At 41.2% G+C, this 19,434-nt stretch overlaps 1 protein-coding gene across 1 annotated transcript; it reads left to right on the plus strand.

Annotated features, from left to right (window-relative positions):
- The first annotated feature begins 778 nt into the window (after positions 1-778).
- On the plus strand, positions 779-7,994 carry IL21 (interleukin 21). Its single transcript, XM_008143289.3, has 5 exons — positions 779-940; positions 1,049-1,084; positions 5,336-5,485; positions 7,804-7,881; positions 7,971-7,994. The coding sequence occupies exons 1-5, from the start codon at positions 794-796 to the stop codon at positions 7,992-7,994; spliced, it is 435 nt and encodes a 144-aa protein (XP_008141511.3). The 5' UTR covers positions 779-793.
- The last annotated feature ends 11,440 nt before the right edge of the window (positions 7,995-19,434 follow it).

Raw genomic sequence — 19,434 nt, forward strand, 5'->3', positions numbered from 1 at the left:
AAAATAAAATATAGAGTGAAATCTTGATTGAATTTCTGTATAGTCCCTTAAAATCATTTATTCCATGTATAAATCAGATTAAGTAAAATGCTAGAAGCCGAGATGAATACTATTTGAAGATGCTTTAGAGAAAAGTTGGAAGCAGATTCTACTTTAAACCCTTTAACCTGATAAAAAAACCTGAAGTATTCTTGCTAATTTGGAAAATACCCCTGATATTTAAAATTTCCTAAAGGTAGCTCTCCTCCTACCTTTATGATGGAATACTGTGTGATTTCAGTCAAGAGGCATAATTATTACCCTAAGAAAAAGTCCTGCTTTCCACGGGCAGCCACCTTAGTCATTACCGAAGTGCCCTTATGACTGTGGAGAGACCAGGTAAGAAGCCAGGGGAGGCAGAGAGAGAGATCAAAGTGTTTTTGTTTACTCCTTTCATGTTTGGTAGCACCTACTGTTTACTATGCACACTTTTCGACTCATGATGAAAGTTGGAATTCACCCATCTCTCTTTTCCTGTCTGAGGTGCAGATGGAGCACATTCGTGGAGTCCGTCCATCCCTGCCCCCACGTGTTCGCACATGCACACGCACACCTAGCCAGTGGAAAAGAAAAAGGGTTACTCACATTCATCCACTTTACAAAGATTTCCAGGTTGCGATGGGAGGGCGTTAGCTCTCCCTGAAGGATGAATAAATACGCAGCTCTACTGACAACCTGTTCACAGTCAAACGGAGGTGAAAACTGAGACCCAGGTCTTGCCCTCCTGGCGCTTTTGAGACCCAGTCCTGGCAACATGCAGTGGGTAGTCTTCTGCCTGATGGTCATCTTCTCAGGGGTGGTGGCCCGTAGATCCAGCCACCAAGGGCAAGATCTCCTCTTGATCAGACTGCGTCACCTTATTGATACTGTGGATCAGCTGAAAAATTATGTGAATGACTTGGTAAGGCTGCACTTGTTACAACAAAATTTAAATCATATTCTTCAGTTACTATAAAAGAAGGTTTTTGACTTATCAAAATAACTCAGAACTCATTTTCTTTTGCTCTAGGACCCTGAATTTCTGCCAGCTCCAGAAGATGTAAAGGTAAGACCAGTTGAATTTATTGGTAAAGTTATGTTTGATAGTTTTTAAATCCAATTAAGAAAGGCACTAGCATGATTTTTTATGAATATAGTTAATTTCAATGAATCTGAAGATTTAATAATTGATAAAATAGTGTTTTCTATTTTGGTCAACTATTCATTAATTTACCAAAAAGCCAAACAATAAAATGCTATATATCTTATAAAATATATTTTTATCTCCAAATATCTCTAAGAGTACATCTAAGTAGTACTGGTGAGATGGAATAACAAAACTAGGAAATAAATCTATGCTATGATCAGTTTCTGAACAATGACTCACGAATTACATTGTTAAGAGCCCTTGTGCATGAAAGTTCTTGAGCCCTTTTGTAAAACTGTCTAAGAAATACAGATACACACCATAAGAAGCAGAATTCACCTCTTAATAACACGAAAGAAAGAAAGAAAGAAAGAAAGAAAGAAAGAAAGAAAGAAAGAGGAAAGGAAAGGAAAGGAAAGGAAAGGAAAGGAAAGGAAAGGAAGGAAGGAAGGAAGGAAGAGAGAAAGGAAGAAAAAAAGAAAAAGAAAGAAGAACAGATTACAGAACAGCATGGAGTATGGAAAGGCAGGCTGTGCTGTAGAATAGACTTCCCATATACCTGGCCTCCAAGGGTCTCTCCTTTGGCCTTCAGTGAGGTCTTTTGAAAGGACCATTTTCAGCAACTCATCCCATTCTCTTAAGCCATTTAAATCCATTAGGTCCGGGGAAGAAGAGGCCTGTTGTTCAAGTGCACGACTTCCTCACTAGTCCTTACTCAGTCTTCAGGTTTGATACCCTGAGGATATAAATGCAATTGGGGAAATGTTTTCCTTGTCACGGACCTTTAAATGCATAAATTAGAATAACTGTAAAAGTATTACCAGTAATTAGGACACTACAGAGGGGGAGACTTAAGAAGATACATTGCAAAGAAAACAATTATGGTAAATGACTGTGTAAAAGTTTAGAAAGTGAATGAGTCACAACTACTGCTTTTCTCTAAAATTCACTCTCTAGCTCTGAACGTAACCACTCTCATTCACTAGGCCCTTTTCTAATAAGCAGCATCCAAAATGAAAGTAGCACATTCAGTTTATTGGAAAAACTTTTCCAATAAGTAAGAACATGTCTTAATGCCCTAGTTATCAAAACATAGAACATTTTTCAGCATCTCACGCCCTTTGTTGAACTGCTGTGGTTAGAATTCTTTCTGGAATTTTCGAGCTACAGTCTATAACTTGCAAAATAAGAAATAAGAAAGATATCCTGCTTTATGGCTTGAGTTGACCTAGTGGGTACTTTCTTCATAAACTTTGTTAAAGAGAAGTGCTTTTTCTCTTACATCATAAAGCGAGGGTTTGGTCTCGGTGACCCTGTATGCATCTGGTGATCTGATCAAGCAGCCCTGGCTATGATTTCAGTGAGTGATGGTATAACAGGTCGGTAAGCTATGCTGACAGCAGACTCAGGAAGGAAGAAGAGAGTGCAAGGCACTGTAGTGCTACCTCAAGTTTTTCAGAGCTAGCATCAAAGCAGGCTCTATGAGACTTACAAAGATCAAAAAGTTTAATGAAAAGAAATCCATCTATATTTTGCAGATAAATATTGCTATGTACTCATTATCTAAGATCTCTAATTGGTCTGGCCAGGCATCTTCCTTTTTCTTGCTAATCCCACTGGTGGTTCTGAACTGGTGGTCACCTCCCTCTTTCCCCCCAGAACATCTGTCAATGTCTGGAGAAATGTTTGGCTTTTACAGTTGTGTGTGTGTGAGGGGGTTCTATTGGCATCAAGTAGATAGAGGCCAGGATGCTGCTAAATATTCTAGAGCGCACAACCCTTACAACAAAGACGTATGCAGCCCAGGGTGCCAGTAGTGCCGCTGAGAAACCCTGACTTAAACCTAGTTTGTGTGTGGGACAAAGGTTATTTTGTCCAATTAGCAAGACTTCCCAGTGTGAATGGTCAGGGCTTTCTTTAAAAAAAAAAAAAAAAAAAAAAAAGTAAGGAGGTTAAAAATAAGCTGTCAGTGGGCAAATCTTTTCAAATATTCAGCTGTAAAATATTTTAAACCCCTGCGCACCGCCTGGCGAAAGCAGCATTGGCTGGACTGCTCTGGGCTGAGGACAGGAGTGGTTCGTGACTCGGGCGTCTGACCCACTGCTCCCTCTGTTCTGCAAAACACATGTAGGACAACTGAGTCCACGTGTTTCCATGTGTTAAAGAATGAGGGGAGCCACACTTAGCTGCACCAAGGCACAGCATGGGACATCCAAGCACCTGCTCCCAGGCGGTGGTGCCACACATGAACTTGGGGTCATCCAGGAAACCCCTGAAGTGAGCAGCAGGGCTCCTGCGCTGCCTGGACAAGATTCCTCTGTCCACGCCCCTTCTTAGCACTGAGCACACCCTTCTTAGCAGTGAGCACACCCTTTTTGCAGCTCCTCCACCTCTTTTCCTCCAAGGCTGCCTTAGCCGTGCATCTGGAGTCAAATCCAGCAGTTCCTGGTCCTGGCCGTGATCGCCAGGGGCAGCTCTGCTACTTGCAGCAAGCACAGAGGCAAACCCTGTGGTCTGTCGACACAGGAAGGGCAGGGAGGGGAGCCCGGCCCCATCGGCAAGAGCGGCCGTCCAGGCTGTCGGAGCCGCCATCACGGGTCCGGACCACTCCTGGCAATGGTGGCTCGGGGGGCTTGTTTGGTGGGGCCCTTCTACTTCTTCGGAATCTGATCTCCTTTCAACACACATGTAAGTGTTAACTCAGCAAAACGGGCCTCTGTGAGAAATGCTGGTTTCTCAGATCAGCACAGATGAAGCAGTTAGCGTTTTCAGTTTCAGCTGGAAAATTTACCTCTTTAAATATGAATATTATTTTTTCCAGTAAGTTAAGCCGGTTGTGGTCAAAAAGAAGAGAAAAGAAAAAACTTCAACAAACAAGAGAATGTGTGTGGTTTTCAAGGAAAAAAAAGTGCTATAATTAACATTTATAAATAGTTTCTATTAAATAAGCATTTTGGCAAACATGGGAAGGACACTACCTTGCCCTCTTGAGAGGCAAGTGGCTCTGATAGAAGGAAACCAGATAAGTTCTCAGATTGTGGCTCTATATGCAAAGCGAGCGGTGGGGTTGTGTCTCCAAGTGCATGTTATTAATCAACACATCCATAACGGGTGCACCGAGGGGTTGGAAAATGCAAAGCAGGCCAGGCGCTATTTTCAGCTGACTGCCCATTGAGACTCAGGTGTGCTGCAGGGACCCAGAGGTGGGGGTTTCTGGTTGTATGGCTTCCACACCCATGGGTGAAGTGAAGACGGGGCAGCTTGCGGGCGGAGGGTGGCGTCCTATGTACACACTGGCTGAGAGAGAAAAGAAAGTTGGATACAAGTTCTTAGATCAGCATTAAAATGCTTTTGACAGGTCAGTATAAACTTTGTTCTTCCAATAGGCCTCATTGTCAGTGCGATTTCTACGACTCTGCCTTATTTGTTGGCAACTAGTTGTTGGGCTAAATCAAGAGACACATTTCAATCTTCATTCTGTCCACCACTTCTTTGTTCTCTGAGACTTTGACTTATCCTCTTATTGCCTGAGAAACCCTCTTCCCTCCCGTTGGCTGGACAATTCAGGCAGAAACCTTCCCTACCCGACGTAGGAGTGTGAACAGCGACTTAGGAAAGCCAAGCGTGGTCTATGGCGAGGGTACTGAATCTGCCACCAGAAGTAGGTGCCCACGTCCTCTCCCCAAAGGAGGGGCTTTAACCCCTTTACTTCCTTTCTTGACTCCATGAGTATTTCCTGGGCACTCACTAGCAGCAAGGCTCTATGCCAGGTGTTGGGCAACATCGGATGCTGCTATTAGACGTTCTATGTAAATCATAGAGCCAAACAGAATACAAATGAAAAGATTCTTAATCAGACCGCAGCATAACTCACAGCACGCTCCCACAGGTGAGTGTGACTTTTAGAGCCTCATAACTTAGAAAATTCCCTCACAAAACTGAAGCTCCCGCCCACCACTCAGACTTCAGGTGTTGGGAAGAACTGGGGAAAGTGGGCTCCCTCCGGCTCCTCAGCCCCAGGTGAAGTTGGACATGAAGTCATTCCTCACTTGCCTCTGAAATGGATGTGACCCAAGACACTGTCTTACAAGTAAAAAGGGGGACTGGGAAAGACATGCTTACTCTCTGAATAACTTTCGTTAACATATCCACAAATTTTTTCCCTTTCAGAGACACTGTGAGCGATCGGCTTTTTCATGTTTTCAGAAGGTCCAACTAAAGTCAACAAATACAGGAGACAACAAGATCAACCTATTAACTAAACAGCTGATGAGGAAACTGCCTCCCACAAATGCAGAGAGAAAACAGAAACAGAGACCAGTAAGACTGACCTTTGTTTTCCATTTTGTCTGTCCTGATGACTTATCACACACACACACACACACACACACACACACACACTCCTTAGCCAGAGCCTCAGTGTCTTTCTGCAACTTGCACTTTATAGACAGTGTTGTTTTGAGACATGAAGTCACCCCTCATAAGTCCAGAGCCTTGAAAGTGCCCAGAAACCCAAATGGAACTCGCTGACAGCCCCTGGCCCCTGGAGTACATAATACAACTTCCCATGGTGAGGGAGTCACTGGGCAGAGAATTCGGTTGTGACTTAGGAGTAAAAAATACTTTCCTCTCATCAGATGCCACATGTAACTTGCATTCTAATGGACAGGAGCTACATCCTAGCTTTCCTATAAGGAAAACGACACCTGACAGAGATCAGGATAAATCTCAAAGTTGGCCTTTCTCTCTTAAAGAATATGACTGCCCTGTGCAGTCACAGAGTCCATACTCATTTCAACAGGTGGGCCCCATTATGGGCTGGAGATTTCCAGTAGTCCCCAGTTTGAGGAGCCCTGAGACCCTCGTGTATGGCCCTTCTTTTGACAACTCATGAGCAATGCTGATCCTCTTATGAGTGATGTAAGCATTAACCAAATTCAGTAGGTAAACATCTAAGATAAATTACTCGGCCTTTTTTTTTTTTTTTACCAGTTCTCTCTCCTTCAAGGAATTTCACATGTGATTCAAATGAAATCTTAGTTACATTGTCAAAATGATTTTTATTTATTGCGGTTGCTTGGCTAGATCGCAATGTGAAAACTATCCCTCTCAAAGTGTCCTCAGAAAGAAAGGAGCTGAGCATGTCCTTGAAATCCAGTATCAAAGACGCATGAAATGGTAGTGCTGGCACTGAGCTTAGAAGTATCCAGTTAAGCACCTTCATTTGATAGATGGGAAAGAGACAACAAAGAGGCTAACTGGTATTTCCCCTACAAACAGCAAGAGCCAGAATGAGAACCAGAACTTGTATTTCCTCCTGTCAGTCCACTGCTCTCACTACAGTATCAGGCTGGCATTACAGGTGCTAAATACCAGGCACTGGCATGGTGTGTGGGCTATCAATGTACTTTACCCAAATAAGGTAAACCAAGAAATATTTTCAAAAAAGAAATATAAGCGAATAATACCCATATGAAAAATTCTTCACTCTCCCTTTAATCAAATAAGTGGGAATTAAAGCAGAGGAATCCTATCTTTTTTCCAATAAAAACTTTTAACCCAATAATGGTAAAATGCTCTATGTGATAGAAATAAAACTTTTTACAATGTACATTAAAAGCCTTAAATTTTTTCATTTCTTTTTTTTTTTTTTTTTTTGGTAAAAGTATATTTTATTGATTTTTACAGAGAGGAAGAGAGAGGGAGAGAGAGTCAGAAACATCGATGAGAGAGAAACATCGATCAGCCGCCTCCTGCACACCTCCTACTGGGGATGTGCCCGCAACCAAGGTACATGCCCTTGACCAGAATCCAACCTGGGACCTTTCAGTCCAGAGGCCGATGCTCTATCCACTGAGCCAAACCAGTTAGGGCAAAAGCCTTAAAATTTTTCATCCCTTTAATTTAGTAATTCTACTTCTAGAAATTGATCAAATAAAATATATAAAGATATATATGAAAAACTATTCAGAGATGTTCTTTGAAGCACTGTATAAAATAGAAAATGTTAGAAGCAATCTATGTGTTTCAAAATAGTAATAGTTCAATCCTATGTTGGAATACAAAGCTACCATTGTGTACCATATTTGAACATTAAAGAATATTTTTAATATATTTTTATTGATTTCAGAGAGGAAGGCAGAGAGAGATAGAAACATCAATGATGAGAGAGATTCACCTATTGTCTGCCTCTTGCACATTCCCTACTGGGGATCAAGCCCGCAATCCAGGCATGTGTCCTTGACCGGAATCAAACCTGGGACCCTTCAGTCCGCAGGTCGAAGCTCTGTGCACTGAGCCAAACCAGCTAGGGCAACATTGAAGAATATTTAACACAGAAGAAATGCTCATGTTATCTTAAATATATAAAAAGCAAATTACCAATCAGTGTATAGAAATGCAAAGAAAAAAAATCACCGGAGGGTTATGTATCAAAACATGGTTGTGATTATCTCTGAGGATGGGATTATAGTAAGTGATTTTCCCCATTATTATTTTCTGAACAATTTTATGCATTTCCCAATGTTTCAGTGAACATGATTTATGTCTCTAATTGGAAAAAACAAATTTTAAATGAATGTTTTATTCAATGGGAAAAAAGTTTCAAAGAAGAATATTACTTTTTCATTGATTTCTAGATGTGCCCTTCATGTGATTCTTATGAGAAAAAACCACCCAAAGAATTCCTAGAAAGACTGAAATCACTCATCCAAAAGGTACCACTTAAATTATGTTAGATTTCCTACCTCAATTGTACCCGGATGGCGTCCTGTGCGGGGTTACTCATGGTGCACTGTCTCCACAGATGATCCATCAGCACCTCTCCTAGAGCACGTGGAGTGGAAGGTTCCTGGGGCCTCGCTGCAGCTGACACTATGTGCCGTACTCTAACACAGCAGGGACACTCACTTCTGGGTATTCCCGACGGAGGAATACAATATATTAGTGAAGAGGGTAAACTCTGTTCAAAGTCCAGATTATTTCCCCCATGTTGCTATGCAATACTTCAGTTTAATCCACCTGGTCTGTGTTTGCCCAACTTGAAAAAACTGCCTACTGATTTCCTATGTTATGGATTTTGATGACTTCTAACATTTTTACTTACCTGCCCAACTATCACATTTCTTGGTTGGGGAGAAGCTAAAATTCTTAACCGAAAATATAGTTTGGGAATATATTTATCTTGTATTAACTTTATCTTGATTACCACAAGAATGAGGTCTCTGATAATCATAAGTTAAAAGTGATACACTGTAATTCAAGCTAAAAATATAAGAAGTATAGGGTCAAAATGGAAAGCTGAGGTCTCTAGTAATTTAATGAAATGAAAAATGAGTGTCTAAAAATGTATAGCTCAAAAGTTTACTTTTTATCTCAGAATGTCTAACATATAAATATATAATTTATTTATGTACCAGAAGGATATCTTTACCAGATGCCTACACAAAAGTCTTACTTCCTCATTGGAATTTATCAAATATTTAAATACGACAGATATGAATATATTTATGAAATAGATTCAATCTTTTTTTCTTTAAGTGGGTGTAATTGTACCTTCCCAGCTTGAGTCCCTTTATGAGCTAACACTGAGCTTATGAAAATGGCAATTAAAATCTACAGAGGGACATCTTTCAGATGGTCTTCTGGAACCAGATAGAATTTTTAAAATCCTGTGGCTAGCTCTCCCCTGAAATCATTACAATGATTGTAGTGAGCTAATAACTTTAAATACCCATATCCTTTTCTTCCTTTCTTCCTTTCTTCCTTCTCTTTCTTCTTCTTTCTCTTTCTTTCTTTCTTTCTTTCTTTTCTTTCTTTCTTTCTTTCTTTCTTTCTTTCTTTCTTTCCTTCCTTCCTTCCTTCCTTCCTTCCTTCCTTCCTTCCTTCCTTCCTTCCTTCCTTCCTTTCTTTTTATTTTTCTTCTTTTAAAAATGACAGACAATTTGTGTCTGCACGCTTTCTATCAGGCAAATTGTCACTTGTAGAAAATCAAAGTCAGCCTACAAATCAAGAGCCTGGGACTCCTGTCCACACAGACTGCAGACCTGGGCATAAACATACCAGTCCTCCAACCATGTAGCAAAAACAGGTGACCTGCTCCAAGTGCCATTTCTGCTCCAGCAGTTCATTTAGGTCGGAGGTTAGAAATGGGGACGCTATAAGCTAGTTGAGAGCCTTGTTGTTAAAATGGCTGTGAGTACACAGGAGATGTTGGATGGGAAATGCTTTAAGCTCTAAGAAAAAACGTTATCTTCTTAAAAGTGCCTTAGAAACACGTGCTTTTATAGTTCTAAAAGTTATGTTAGGAACCATTTATGTCATCAGGTCACCATGAAATGTTTGACCATCAGAAACGGGTACTCTGTTTTAAAACTTGAAGGTGTTATTGCAAAGGAATCCTGTGGATATGTGCAGAAGGACGAGGCTGTACGTCTAACGCCTGCCTTGGTGTGAAGCAGTGCCAGGCCGGGTGCTAGGTGGGGGGAAACTGGAAACCAGGCTCAAAGTTGACCTGGGAAGAGGGCATCTTTTTTCTTGTTTCTGGCTTTCTAGTTTTTTTACTTCTTTGACACTGTGATTTTATATTTAAAATAATGTATTTATTTTGGTGTGTTTACTGTTAATAAGTCTCTGTTCTAGTCCTTTTGACCAGAGATTTTTACCTTCAAAGTAAAAATAATTTGTGGTCTGTTGACCAAGAGCCTTCATGAACCTGAGTTCAGAGACTCGGGCAGGATCCTCACAACATCCCAAGTAACAGCAATGCATCGGAATGAAGAGGACGAAGAAGTGAGCCCTGCCTGCTCTGTGTTCCAGACTTAGCCAGCACTCTAAAGCCACTGCGGCTGACCCATAGCATTACTGTTTACCTACAATGGTGACACAGGAGGCCTAAACTCTTGCTGGCTATGTCACTTGCTTAAATTTTTTGGATTTCTATTTCCTATCTGTAGAATAAGGCTGTTGGACTTAATGTCTAAGGTCTATTCTGCCTCTATTTTTAGAGCTTTATGTGTCTGAGTCCCTAAAATCTGAATACTCTTAGAGGAATACAGTATTTGACCATACTTTTGAGTCAAACTTTCTACTGAATCTGATGTTCAGTTGATCAACGTTATTTCAATAGGATTTGTAGCAACATTCACTGGGGAAACAAGAAAAATGTTTTTAAAAAATTAAAAGAGGAAGAAAGAAAAGCATTGTTGGAGGTCCTTGGAGTTCAGGGAAATGAGTCATGATTTCCACTCCTTTAGCTGAAAGTGTCTTTTTTTGGACCCTTGCAGAGAACTGTAGCATTATTACCTATATATTGCTCTGTTGTATTGACATTTGCATCTGAGAATTTAGTTTTAATATGAACTATGTACTTTATAATTTAATGATTATTTATTATATATTTGGTTTTAAATGTTTATGTTCATAGCTTCTTATTTAAGACCTGATCATATTAAATACTACTCAGTCAGCACACTGTCTTCTGTGAGTCCCTGAAAACCCTTAATTCAATAGTCTTAACAGAAAATAAAATGGATCATTAGTTTCTGAAAACTTGTAATTTTCACATATATATGCTAAAAACTATCTGCTCTCCTTATATGCTTCACTGAAATGGCACTTTCCGCTTCCTGTCCCTACTTTTAGGATACCATAACCTTTGCAGCCCTCCCAAAGGTATGGCAGGTCTGGGCGGAATTGAAGATATTCTTCCCAATGTCCATTACTTTTGTGCAAACCTCACTCCTCACTTGTCTGTCCACTTTTCTTATTGATGACTGTTGTCCAGTGAACACTCCTCTATGTTCGCCGAGGACTCAGGCACATTCTTTTCCTTGAATCCAATGTTATTCACCAATTGGATGACTTCAGTGCCCACAATGAAGAGTCCGCCCACACTGTAGCTTCCCAGAACCTGAACTGCCTCAGTTTCCAATGCCTGCATCTTTTACTCCGTCCTTGGACGTTTCCATTCCCAGGTGCCAGACTTGGTCACCTGGAAGCACTCTCTGTCTGAAGTCTCTACATACATGAAACCATTGCCTGCTCATCTCTTAGCTCTTACACTGCCTACTTCTATTCCATCAGTCCCAAGACCTCATCAAACAGCCAGGCCTCCCTTATCTGGCTTCCTGGGGTCACTTTCCCACTTCTCTCTTAGCTCTAAACACTCACCTGCTTCAATATCTGCCTCCCTCTACTTCAAGGCACAGGATAGTTGGGCAGGACCATGCCTCACAAGGAGAAGAGAGATTTGGGTGTTCATAGTCAAGCTTGTTGAAAGAGGAGTCTATGCCTGTGTCTATACTGCCTCACTTCCTATCCACTTATCAAACCACCATAATCTGATTTCTGCTCCTCCCACCCCTACTTCTATATCATAAAAACTGCCCTCTCTCTGGTCAACAATGACCTCCAAATAACCCAGTTCTCCAAAGTGTCTTAAGTCATCATCTCACTTGATCATCATGGCTTTGCTACCTTTGATCACCACTCCATCCTCCCTGATTGTGAAGGCAACTCTTCCTCCTGATCCTTGTCTCCCCTCTCTGACTGCATATCCATAGGGTCGGCTATTGGCTGCTTTCCTGGATCCTCCCCTTAGAGCTCAATGTTCCTGGGGATTCTGTCCTTGGCTATCTTTCTCTTTAAATCCTTTCCCTCAACAGTAGATGAGTTCCTGCGTTTTGAATGCCCTCTATATGTTGTTGACCAAATCTATAGATAATAGGCTAATGCCCCCACCAAATCTGCTAATTCCCAGACCCATATATCCACCTTGTCTCTGGAGATTTCCATCGTATCTCCCAGGCCCTTCAGCCCAATATGTCAAAGTGATCTCATCACTTTCCCCCACTTTCATGACCTTCTCTGTTTTCCAGTATTCCCTAATCATAATGATGGGGACACATTCCCCAGCCTCCCAGACTCTGCCTTCCTTCTCATATGCTATAACCAATTGGTCACTGGGCTTTGCTGTTTCTATCTCTTAAACTGGGCCTTTCTTTTCTACTCCCTCTGCCATCGCCTTAATGCTGGCTCTCGCAATGGTCGCAAGGACTTTTGAATGGATTTCTAGCCTCTTGCCTTCTCTTCTTTCCAATCTATCTCTTTGTGGCCACCAATGATAAGTCTGGTCACAACTTTCCCTTGTTAAAACCTTTCACTCTCCTCTGGAATAGAGCCTAGGGCCGAGGCAGGGCATGCAAAACCCGTTATCATGTGCTCCTCTCAGCTCCCGGCCTCTCTTCCCCTTGAACTTCACACACCAGCCAATCCAATCTACTTCTAGTTCCCTAGACTCCCCACGTTGTTCCATTCCTCTGAGCCTTTGTACATTCAGTGACCTCTCCCAGGAATGTCATTCCTCTGGCCCTTCCTTATAACCAGGAAACCCACATGTGTCTGTGAACATTTAAATTAGTCATCACTTCCTCTAGAAGGATTTCCATCACCATCTTTCTCTCTGTGATGCGTTAATCTCTCCCCACTTTCAGAACTTGAGCATACTTTATTAGGCTTAATACGATGTATACAAATTTAGTGATTTATATGTCTGTTTCCTTTGGCAGAAGGAACTGCGTTTTGCTTGCACAGTGTGTCATATATAGTAGATAACATATAGTAGAAAACAAACATTTATGAAATTGAATTGAACTAAACACAAAGTATATGATTATGCACTGAAATTCTCCTTGGCATCTCTTTCTCTTACACATGGAATCCAGTTATCGCCAAAGCCAGTGATGACTGCCAGCTGTTTTCAAAGTATCGCTAGAGTCCAACTACTCATCACCATCTTTAGCTTCCATTTTTGTCTGAGGCCACCAAAGTCTCTGACGCAATGATGGTGACACCTTCCTGAATAGTTTTCCTGCTTTTGTTCTTGCCCCTCACCAAAATCGATTTGCAACAAAACAACCTGAAAGATCCTTTTGAAAACTGATCAGAATATATCACCTCTCAGCTCAAAACCTTCCAATGGCTGCCATCCCATTCAGAGTCAAGTATGAGTCTTACATGGGCTACTTGGTCCCATCCCCTCCACCCATCACCTCTCTAACCTCATCTTCACTCTTCTTACTTAACTCCACACAGTTACTCTTTCCTTCATCCATTCCCCAGGAACACCATCACCTAAGGCCATGGTCGGCAAACTGCGGCTCGCGAGCCACATGTGGCTCTTTGGCCCCTTGAGTGTGACTCTTCTACAAAATACCACGGCCTGGGCGAGTCTATTTTGAAGAAGTGGCATTAGAATAAGTTTAAGTTTAAAAAATTTGGCTCTCAAAAGAAATTTCAGTCATTGTACTGTTGATATTTGGCTCTGTTGACTAATGAGTTTGCCGACCACTGACCTAAGGCATTTTCACTTTCTGTTCCTTCCATCTGGAATGCCCCTGCCAAATGTGCACATGGTCCATCCTCACCTCCTTCATGTCCATGCTCTACAGGTACCTTCTCCACCAGGTCCTCTCTGATGACCACTGTATTTTAAATTGCAACTCTCCTCCCAAACACCCCTGCTTTATTTTTCTCCATAACACGTACCACCCTGGGCATATAGATTTTAGATATTTATGTGTTTATGGTCTGTGCCCCCACTAGGTGAGCTCAACGTGGGCTCAGATTTGGTCTGTTTTGTTCACTGCTATATATCTGGCACCTGGAATAATTCCTGGGACATAGAAAGAACTCAGCAAATATTTTTAGGAAGAATTGGTGGTTCTGCAGTGCCTGGCCTTGAAGTTCTAATTAAAACCCCACAGGGCTTTAATTCCCAACACACAATCTGCCTTCTCTTTATTATGTAAGTGCTGTACTATTGCTTTTTCCCTTATAGCTTCTCCTGATCTCTGGGTAGCATGTATTTTCTGCATATATCCCCCCATCCTCTTATTAGATGTAACCACACCTCTTATTTTTAAAACTGGCCTTCAGCAATCTAAAATTTGGAAGATTAAAAAGGAAACGTTATCCCACATATTATTAAAATTTTAGCAAAAAAATATTTTTCTAAAGAAAGATCCTGGATTTCTATTGTCTAGAGTTCTTTCACTTGTAGATAAAACATCTTAATGCTTTCCAGTTTTACAGCTTAAAGTCTTCAGAATGATAATCTTCCTCCCCTTACAAAAATAGAAAATTCAGAGCATTCATTATGAGTTTCTAAACATGTCTTTTTCTCTTTTTTTGTTTATAATAAAATATTCTTTTCAAGAATACTTCCTTGCATATTGCATATTATTTATCTCACTCTCTTTAGCTTTCCTTTCTTTGTTCTTTCTGAATGAGACATGAAGTGCTATGAAGAAATTCTATGGGAACATAAGTAGAGGCAGGCAAGAGGTAGAGGTGGGCAGCATAAATGGGGCAGATGAGAGAGCAATTTTGTCTTATTTATTTATTTTTAAAATATTTATATTGGCATCAGAGAGGAAGAGAAAGGGAGAGAGATAGAAACGTCAATGATGAGAGAGAATCATTGATTAGCTGCCTTCTGCATGTGCCCTGACCAAGAATCAAACTGTGACCTCCTGGTTCATAGGTTGACGCTCAATCACTGAGCCACACAGGCTGGGCTGAGACAGCAATCTATAAATATAAAAGGCTAATATGCTAAGTGTCCTTTCCATTGTCCGACTGGTGGCTATGATGCGCACTGACCACCAGGGGGCAGATGCTCAATGCAGGAGCTGACGTGATGCACACTTGCCATTTACAGAGAAACGGCAGCACAGACCTGGCTGACAAAGCAACACTCGGCTTCCCCCAAGTGGGAGACAGTCCCTGCCACCACCACAGAACGACAGCCCACCAAATCGCATCCGATGCTGCTGAGACCCCATGGCCAGCCCAGAAACGGTCACTGTGGGTGCCAGGTAATGACGTCACATAGCAACGCCCAGCTTCCTCTCCCTATCTACTAGTCTCCTTGCAGTTTCTGCAGCCCAGGAACATGACTTGCTTTATAGCCGGGTGGAAATATTTACACTGCAACCAAATGTCTGTGAAGCATTTTCCTGGGCCTCGTCTCATTTGATCCTCACAGAAGTCCTGGAATAGGTAGATAGGAGACTAGGTGGAATCTTATTTTCTTTTCTTTTTTTTTTTTAAATATATTTTATTGATTTTTTACAGAGAGGAAGGGAGAGGGATAGAGAGCTAGAAACATCGATGAGAGAGAAACAGATCAGCTGCCTCCTGCACACCCCCCACTGAGGACGTGCCCGCAACCAAGGTACATGCCCTTGACCGGAATCGAACCTGGGACCTTTCAGTCCGCAGGCCGACGCTCTATCCCCTGAGCCAAACCGGTTTCAGCAGAATCTTATTTTCTTTTTACTAGCCGGAAAACGGAGATTTAGAAAGCTTAGAAACTTGACCCGACTGAAAAGAAGTAAGAAATGGTGGACCTTGAAAATGACTTCAGGTTTTCTCACTGTGCAGAATATAGTCAAACACTGCTGCAGTTAAATATTTTACCCTTTGTTCTCCCTGTGTGATCAAAAATAATAGTAATAATCTCCTTCGTGTTGATATTTACTGCTGTGTTGCTGACAATTACCTGAAAGAGAAGTTGGAGTGCTTCACTGGGCTGGAAAAAGTTTAGCTAAATCAGAAAGCAGGCCTAATTAAGCAAGTTTTTTTCTATATCTATAAAAGGCTAAGTTGACTTGTACACGCATGATACATATAAAGCTCTCGCTGGAGCCAATAGCACGTTTGTGTTTTGATCTGTTATTGTCGATCGTGAATTTGGTTGACACTTCTATTATAGAGAAAGGGCAAATAGCGACATTAAAATATCTCTTCTAATTAATTTCCTTTCAATGTGCACAAATTCATGCACCGGGCCACTAGTTTTAAATAGGAAGGAAACCTCCATTCAGTGGACTCTTGCTTGCTTTCAGTGAGGTTCAATGAGGAATAATGCGAAAGATTCAAGTCAGTGGCGTGATTACAGAAACAATCTGAGAGAGAACTCTTTGAGGTACAGTGTGGAGATAGACTTCAGTTCAAATGAATTATCTACCAGGTGGCAACAAACTGGCATGTGGTCCTCAGCCCTGGCATGTATCAGAGTCATCTGGGGAGCTTATACAAAATACTACAGGGTATTTAATTAACATAAAATGAGAATGTGTGAAGGCCTGGAGAAGGGTGTTTGTGGAGCTCTTCAGGTGATTCTAGTGAGTAACCAGGGCTGAGAACCACTGAGAGAATCGAGGCCATGCTGACGTTTATGACCAGGAGAGAGAGATAATATGTACTACGAAATTTTAAGTACATACATTGTACTTTCCCCAAGTCATTCCCCTTTCGCAATAATTTAATTCTCTTTGAGACCCTAACAACAATGATAGTGCCCAGAAATGTGCTTACCCTTTAAAACAAAAAGATAATTTTGAAGATATTTCAAGTAAAATTAATTATTTGTTGAAAAAAGGAAAGATGTATTATGGGGTAATCATAAAATAGAGCTAAGTACAGCAATAAACAAATGAATAGTAGCTACATGGCTGCACCATAGAAACATAATGTGGATCAAAAGATGCTAGACACAAATGAATACACACTTTATGATCCAATTTATATAACTTTCCCAAACAGAAAACACTAATAAACAGTACAGTCGACCCTCAAAAACACGGGAATTAGGAGTGCTGATCCCTGCTCAGTCAAAAATTCACATATAACTTTGGACTCCCCTAAAACTTCACTATGAATACCTTACTGTTTACCGGAAGCCTTACTGATAACACAAATAGTTGACTAACACATTTTTGTATGTTATATGTATATATATTATTCTTAGGTACTGTATTCCTACAATAAAGTAGAGAAAATGTTATTCAGAAAATCATAAGGTAGTGAAAATATATTTGCAGTACTGTACATATTTGTTAAACAAAATCTGTGTTTAAATGGACTCTTACAGTTCAAACTGGTATTGCTCAGTGCCAGCTGTATTAGAAGGCAGATTGTGTTCATGCTCGGGGGGAATAGGGGGAGATGTGAATGGCAATGGGAGAGAAAGAAAGTGATGCTGAATTTCTTGACCCAGAATGTGGTATTTATTGAGTTTATGATTTATACCATTTTCCCTATGTATGTTATTCTTTAATGAAAAGTTGAAAATAAGTGAGAGAAAAGATGTCTTAAAAAATCCTCCCTATTAGAAGAATGATGCAGGCACTCCTAGAGAGTTGATAGGAGGGATGATTGGGGGGGGAGGGGGCGGGTAGTGGGTAGACTGAAGGGAAATCCCAGCAGCTGCCATAAAGGAAGATTCTCGGTTGTGGTACCTTAGTTAAAAATACACCATTACAATTATATTTTTAAACTGGCTCTGACCATGTTACCATCTTTCTATTAGGTTGAGAGATGGTCAATTTGGAGAAGAAAAGTCTGTGTTGCTGTGTATTTGTTCCCTATCATCTTAATTCAAGCAATTTTCCAAATTGAACTTACAAAAGAAAAAAAAATTATATATATATATATATACATATATATATATAGAGAGAGAGAGAGAGAGAGAGAGAGAGAGAGAGAGAGAGAGAGAGAGAGAGAGAGAACACATCTACCTTTGGTTGGGTAGAATTCCAAGAAGAAGTGTCATAAGCTTTTGCTCTAAAGTTATTGTTGGTGCGTCAAAACCAGTTAAATGACTTGAATTGTGACCATGAGCTAGGTATTTGTGGTGGTCACAGGGAGTATTTACCATTGACCTTAATCATGATTGACACCCTTTAATTTCCCAACAGAAGCTTTTCACTGCAGACTTGCTCTTCAGAAGACACCCTCGAAAGGAGAGGACATGCTGCCACCTACTGAAACAATGCAAACACAGGCAGACACCCGATTTGAACGGCAGGACCTTGTCACCCACACCTGGCGAAAAGCAAATGGCATAAATGCTCAAAGGTTTTCTCAGCTTTTTCAGTCATGGACTTAAATGAGATGCATTCCCACTTCTGAGATCATTTCTAACCAGAGCTTCAGGACCAGGAAAACCGTTTCTCCTTTACCTACAGAGCTCAGTGTGAACGTGGACAAGGAGTTTGAGACCTGCTCTGGACCATCAGTGCATGGCCACATTGATGTTTCTCTCTCTCTCTTCCTTACTCTCTCGCTAAAAAAAATCAATTAAAATATATTTAATAAAACAATATCTCAGTTTGGATGTGCCTGATTGTTTCCTCGCCCTTAGATTCAGATGAAAGGTTTGGGGCAGTAATAGAATGCAGGTGATGCTGTGCCCTTCTCCCTACTGCACAGCAGGGACACGGGATTTGATTGCTCCTTCATGCACATGTAGCTTCAACCTCCAGCCTTCCTTCCTCTGCCCCTCCTGCCCCTCCCAGCAGGGGTGGTGTCCAAGAAGCCTGCACCTGTTCTCACCCCAGGTGCTATTGACAGGAGAAATAGTGATGAACTGACTAGAAAGTAGGACGCCCCTTGAGATAACATTCCTTGATCTGTCTCCCTCCCCCAGACACCAGTGACACAACCTGGGACAGTGTGTTTGTGAAAGTCCTCCCTGCTGGCATGAATCACTGGTTGGCCTCAGAAATGAAAGGAGATTGAACCAGATGAGCTCTGTTGAAAAAAACACCCCATGGAGGAGGCTACACCAAAGCACAGAGAGCAAGCTAAAGTCCACAGAGAAACACAAAGGTTGTCAGGACAGACCTACAAAATCCCTTTTAAAGATAAATATATGTAACAGGGCTTGATCCCCCTCTGGAAAATAGTCACCAGTTCAGCGAGCATCCCTACTCTACTTTCAAAGGGAATCTCAAAATAGCCTGAGAGCCTGGCCTGCATGGCTCAGTGGTTGAGCATCAATCTATGAACCAGAAGGTCACGGTTCAATTCCTGGTCAGGGCACACACTGGGTTGTGGGCTTGATCCCCAGCGTGGGATGTGTAAGAGGAAGCCAATCAATGATTCTCTCTCATCTCTGATGTTTCTATCTCTCTCTCTCCCTCTCCCTTCTTCTCTGAAACCAATAAAAATACATTTTTTAAAAATAGCATGAGAGACACAAGTTTCACAGACAAAACATAAGGGTGTACTGAATGAAGATAAAAGTTAAGAATACATGATTTTTGAGATGAGTGAGGCGACAGTTAGAGCCGAAACATGTTAACCTTTGCTACTTTAAAGACAGAGAGAGGAGTCCTTGAGAGCTATCAAGACAATGTAAACTCCTGGTCAGCACAAGCTGCAGCACTCAAGTCCTGTCCTTGGAACGTATTTATTTTTGA

The sequence above is a fragment of the Eptesicus fuscus genome, chromosome 6, assembly GCF_027574615.1.
Source record: "Eptesicus fuscus isolate TK198812 chromosome 6, DD_ASM_mEF_20220401, whole genome shotgun sequence".
Taxonomy (NCBI): domain Eukaryota; kingdom Metazoa; phylum Chordata; class Mammalia; order Chiroptera; family Vespertilionidae; genus Eptesicus; species Eptesicus fuscus.